Source organism: Cannabis sativa, chromosome 5 (assembly GCF_029168945.1).
Source record: "Cannabis sativa cultivar Pink pepper isolate KNU-18-1 chromosome 5, ASM2916894v1, whole genome shotgun sequence".
Classification (NCBI taxonomy): Eukaryota; Viridiplantae; Streptophyta; class Magnoliopsida; order Rosales; family Cannabaceae; genus Cannabis; species Cannabis sativa.
In genome coordinates this window covers 46,789,234-46,794,852 of record NC_083605.1, presented here as the reverse complement: position 1 = coordinate 46,794,852, position 5,619 = coordinate 46,789,234, and the positions used below count along the sequence as shown (strand labels likewise).

General features: G+C 36.3%; 1 protein-coding gene across 1 annotated transcript; it reads left to right on the top strand.

Moving 5' to 3' along the window:
- The first annotated feature begins 676 nt into the window (after positions 1-676).
- Positions 677-3,793, top strand: LOC115716772 (protein OVEREXPRESSOR OF CATIONIC PEROXIDASE 3). The gene is made up of 4 exons (XM_030645670.2): positions 677-1,749; positions 1,841-2,173; positions 2,681-2,986; positions 3,224-3,793. Exons 1-4 carry the CDS (start codon positions 1,522-1,524, stop codon positions 3,365-3,367), a joined length of 1,011 nt encoding a protein of 336 aa, XP_030501530.2. The 5' UTR covers positions 677-1,521; the 3' UTR covers positions 3,368-3,793.
- Positions 3,794-5,619: the final 1,826 nt, after the last annotated feature.

Below are 5,619 nucleotides of genomic sequence, written 5' to 3'. Positions count from 1 at the left end.
GCACGGTAGGCACCCAACCACGACGACGACTGGCTCCCTTGTCGGCTCAGTTCGGCATCCCGTGTCCACCCACCAGTCGGCGACGACACCTGTTCTCTTCTTCGACTGGCTCAGCCCAATAGACCCGAACCCGACTACATCCAACCCAAAAAACCCGACCGATACTCGGCGCACCCGCACACTCGAATACCGGGTTCGGTTGTGCACTTCCAAAACCCGAAGCCCGAAAACCCGAACCCGAAACCTCGAAAAGCCGAAAACCCGACCCGTGTGCACCCCTAATCAAGTTGGTCTTCAATCATAGCATGTAAGACTGTGAAGAATTCAATTCACAAGAAGGAGAGAAAGAGATCTAGGTTTAGATCTTGATAATGCTCTGCTACAGAAAGGAATCAAGGGCTAAAGATCTGAACGGAATGAGTCATTATATTCCGCTGCAATCAATGTAAGGTTTCTTAAACTTTATATGTGTTTATTTACATTGTTTTAGAAATTCATATTAGGATGTTAAACAACATACGTGGTAGTAAATCTAGATCCTGGTAAAATTATTCCAAACAAAATGTGTGTTGTGTGGTGATGATTTAGAGACTTGTCTTCATGTCTTCATGCGATTAAAGCCTTATGGCTAGTGGGCGAGTACCATATTTACAGTAGTAATATTCTTGGTCATTCTATGATGGATTTTGCAGAAAACTTAATTTCCACCTTCCCTGGTAGTGATAGAGTTTCTATCATTATATGGGATGTTTATTCAGTAGTTTGGAACTAGAGAAATAATCTTCTCTTTGAGGGAGGAGTTATTAGCTTGTCGAGGCTGCAAAATAAAACTCATGAGCTATGGGTTGAGTTATCTAATAGTGGTGATAGTAATGATGTAATCATTGAGAAACTATTAGTGGTTAAAAGCATAACAGAAACTGCTAAAATTATTCTGCTTACTGATGCTTCATAGTCTGAGGGGATTGCTGTAGCAGTTGTCATAATGATAAACTCATCTGATGGTTCTTGGGCTTTCAAGATATGCATTCTACAACTACCTCAGCCTTGGAAGTAGAGGCAAAAGCTATCCAATTGGCCTTGTCTAGGGCGATTCAGAACAAATGGGAGGATGTTCATGTGTTATCAGACACAAAGGTAGTGGTTCAAGCTTTGGATCAACGTAAATATATTCTTAATCGGAACTTTTTAAATTTGTCTTTGTTAATTTTAGACTTAATTAAGAGTTTTTCTTATTGTAGTTTTTTCTTTGTCAAGCGTAGTAGTTTATCTTTTGTGGACAACTTAGCAAAAAGTGTTAGAATTTCTAACCGTGTTGTTTCTGATACTTTTCAAGAGGAGGAAATTTCTCTTTGTGATTCCCATCTATCTTTTTTAGTTATTGAATGCGATGTTCCTTCAAAAAAAAAAAAAACATTTGCCTAGTAAAATGAGGTGAAACGACATCGTTTCAAAGGAAAGACAGACTAGACTTCTTGTTGATATTCCTCACTCAAAAGCAGAACCGGTGAACGAGCCAAAATGGGTTTAGCATCGGCGCTTTACACTCCTCTCTTGGGCCTCCATAGCGCCTCTCTCCTCGGCGGCGACCACCTCCTATCGAGCCAGCTCCGCCGCATTCCGCCGGGACATCTGATTATTGGGCCTAATCCTCACCGTCGCTCCATATCCACACTCACTCTCGCTCGTCGTAGAAACCGTAATTCTACGCCCGCCACATCTTCTTCTCTAACGAAAAAGAACAACAAGGTCTTTCTCCCCTTTTTTATCTAATGGAAAATTCAAATTTAAGTTTATTAATTATTTTTATTTAATCTTTTGAATATTTTTTCCATTGTAGAAAAAATTGGGTAGAAATGTGGATGAGGATGAGATAGATGAAGATGCCATTGAAGCACTCTTCGCTCAGCTAGAAGAAGACCTCAAGAAGGCGGACCCTTCTTTGTTTGAAGGTGAAGACGACGACGAGGAGATTAGCGAAGAAGACCTTGCTAAGCTTGACGAAGAACTTGCTCGGGTTTTTGATATGACAGATGACGATTTAGATGTTGATGAAGATGACGAAGACGAAGATGAGGACGAAGAAGAAGAAGAAGAAGAACCCGTGAAGCTTAGGAATTGGCAACTTCGGAGACTGGCTTCAGCTTTAAAAATTGGCCGCCGGAAAACCAACGTACGTCTTTGATTTTGTTCTTTAAATACAGAACCTTTTGGCAGTGATCATGAGCGTGACACGCATATTTCACACACTCATACGAATACAATAGCTGTGGAGTTTTTAGTTTTATCTTCATACATACAGATTTATTTTCCCCTGCAAAAGCTTTATCCGAGTGAATAGTTGTGTGTGAAAAATTTATACTGAAATGTTTTTCAGATGATCTTAGTTGTTCAATTATCTTAGGAATCATCTTTCATGTGCAACATTTTCAATTTCACTTTTGAATATAGTTCAAGTTAGCATTTTTCAACAATACTCACAGCAATAAACAAGATTAAGCTAGCTCACAACATTGTTGCATACGGCTACTTGATCACTTCACTGCTAATTTTGGTGCTTTGTTCTTTCTACATCTAAGATTACTAGCTTTTGACTTACTATTCTTAGGCTGCTAGTGCTATTTAGTAATTCTCAAATCTCAATGTCTAGATGGCTGATGGGATTGTAAACATTATGCAGATCAAAAGTCTTGCGGCTGAGCTTTGTCTAGACAGAGCTGTTGTTCTTGAAATGCTTCGTGAACCCCCTCCTAGTCTCTTGATGATGGCTGCTACTTTACCTGATGACGAACCTACAGGTCCGATAATAACAGTAACTGACATGAAGACCATAGAAGAAGCTGTTGTGGAGGAAACTCCGAAACTGGAGACTTCTGCGAAAGTGCCTGTTCATGTCAAACAGCAAAGATTGTTCTCTCAAAAGCGAATAAAGAAAGTGGACATTCAAACCCTTGAAAATGTTTACAGAAGATCAAAACGACCAACTGTAAGTGAAAGTTCCTTTTTTTTTCCGTAGTGATTTTACTACGTTATAATAAATCTCAGGCAGCGTACTGTGTATTCTCTTTATTGTCTAGTTGAACCACCTAAATGGTGAGTAACTATGCGTTACATATTTACAAAATCATTGGAGTTGGATGAATTACAGCATTTCTGATAGCTAAGCTAAAAATCATCTTCAACTGAGAACTGTTTTCCCTATATGTGTTGATAAACTATGCAGAACACGATGATTGACAGCATTGTGCATGTGACAAACCTGCCCCGTAAAAGAATTGTGAAATGGTTTGAGGATAAGCGAGCTGAAGAAGGGGTTCCCGGGCAGAGACTTCCATATCAACGCTCTGCTCCTGATACAGTTCAGTAAAGCTATATACATAAAGCCTTTAGTTGTTTACTTTACTGGTACTGACATTAAGAAGTAGAAGTCTTCCTTTCTTTCTTTGTTGTTCGTGTCATATAGATTTGTAAAAGTATATATGATGGTTTTCTTTCTATAGCCTATCCTTGTCCACAATATTACTCCAGCTTTAGTTTTTTGGAGTCTATTACTCTATTTGTTCTGATAGTATTGATCACTTGTCTAGGAACCAAAAAAAAATCTTGTAAAGTTCGAGTGTTTCTGTTTTAAAAAATGAAGAACGTGAACGTGGATCACGCAACACTTCGTTAGTTAGAACACTTTCATAGTTTCATATCTTTCGTAGACACCAACACTTCATTTTTTCATTGTAAAAAAGAAAAATATATATACACTTCATTTTTCATGTAAGGATATTCCTGCTTCTTTCTATGTTTACCTTTACTCACTGCATGAGAGTATGAGATAGTGTTTTTGCTTTGAGACCATACAGGATTTTTGGGCCTTAATGGACTCACTCACCTTAATGACTCAGCTTTAGACATCTAGAAGTAGATATTGTTCCTCTAGTTGCGAAAACAGAGGATTCCTGGGATTATGAATGAAAGAGGATTTTCATGAGCTTTGTGATATTCTTATTTGGATCATTGAACTGAGTGTAATAAGAATCGAAGAGGGTGGTTGTTGAAATTATTGGCCCTTTATATGCATATTTTGAGTCTAAAATAAATTGTTTGATGTGTCTTGGATGAGTAAGATGATCAGATTAGGGGTGAGCAAAAAATTTAAGAAACCGACCAGACCGAGTACACCGACCGTCCGAACACTGAAAACTGAAAAACGTTTCCGGTTAAAACCTCCGTTGCACGGTCGGTTTTAGTGTCAATGACAAACTGACTGATTAAATCGAGAACTGACCGAACGTATATATATTATACACTATACATATATAATATAATTATTTTTGTACATATTTGATATACAATTTTATTAAAATAGTTTTACTTTTTTTTTTATTTATTTAAAGTCTCAATTCTCCATTACTTTATTTTATTATAATTTGATGTATTTATATATTATATACACACATTCATAAAGTAATACCAATTTTTTAATATAACTCATTATCATACTAGTAGCACAAATAATTTGAGTAAATTTAAAAAAGTTTAATTTATATTATTTATTTCACTAAGAAAGTTATTGTTCTTATATTATATGATATTTGATACTAACACTCTAATTTTTTTAGTTTCTAAATAATTATAGTAAATTTAAAGACTTATTTTTTTTAAAAAAATGAAGCTCGGTTTGGTCGGATTAAACTGACCAAATTGTGGATTAAAATAGACGATTTTTTTTATATTTATATAATGGTCGGTCGGTTTTGGAATTATAACCATGAAAATTGAAAATCGAATTTTGGATTTTTTTTTTTTTTTTTTTTTTTTGTAAAAAATCAATCAAACTGACCGTTGCTCACTCCTAGATCAAATTGCAATTGTTGATTCATGCCTTTTTTTCTTGTTGGAAAGAAAAGGGGGAGGAGGGGGCTACCAGTGTGGCTCCCCTCTCTGGGATTGCCAAGAGAGCTTCAATCGCGTCCCATTTACGATGGGGTGCGTCACCAGAACCGCACCGAACAATTAGTGGTGAATGTCTTTCCTAAAGGAAAGGGTTTGGGAAAATGGGTTGGCACCAAAGGTTCACATTTAAGGCATCGCCATCCATGTTCGAACCCATGACCTCATTCATTGTTGGAACATATTTTATCACGATCTACATTTACTAGCAAGTATGTTGGATTATATTCTATAATTTAACACCTTAAACATGAATTCTTAAAACTGAAAATAAACACATATAAAGTTTAGAAACCCTTACATTGCTGGCAGCGGAATGTTATGATTCCTTCCGTTTAGATCTCTAACCCTTGTCCTTTTTTGTCGTGGAGTAATAACAAGATCTGAACCTAGATTTCCTTCAAGTGTTAGAATTCTTTACAATTTTTCACACTGTGATTGAGTACTTGACTTGATATGAGTATGCATGTACTCTTTACTATGAGTTCGAAAACTGATGAAGAAGAAGAGAAGGGATTTTGAAATTGCTATACAAGGAGGCTCTTTTTTTTTTTTTTGACAAAGAATAAAAATTAGGTTATTAGAGTTATGAGAATGAGAGCCATCTTATTCTTTTTACAATAATTTATCTAGGGTTAGGGTTTAAATTATATGGAATAAAAAAAAAACAGCAAA

Coding starts and splice junctions, on each gene's coding strand:
- LOC115716772 (XM_030645670.2), top strand. CDS start 1,522: ATGGGTTTAGCATCGGCGCTTTACACTCCTCTCTTGGGCCTCCATAGC. Junction 1,750..1,840: donor TAACGAAAAAGAACAACAAG/GTCTTTCTCCCC, acceptor TTTCCATTGTAG/AAAAAATTGGGTAGAAATGT. Junction 2,987..3,223: donor GAAGATCAAAACGACCAACT/GTAAGTGAAAGT, acceptor TAAACTATGCAG/AACACGATGATTGACAGCAT.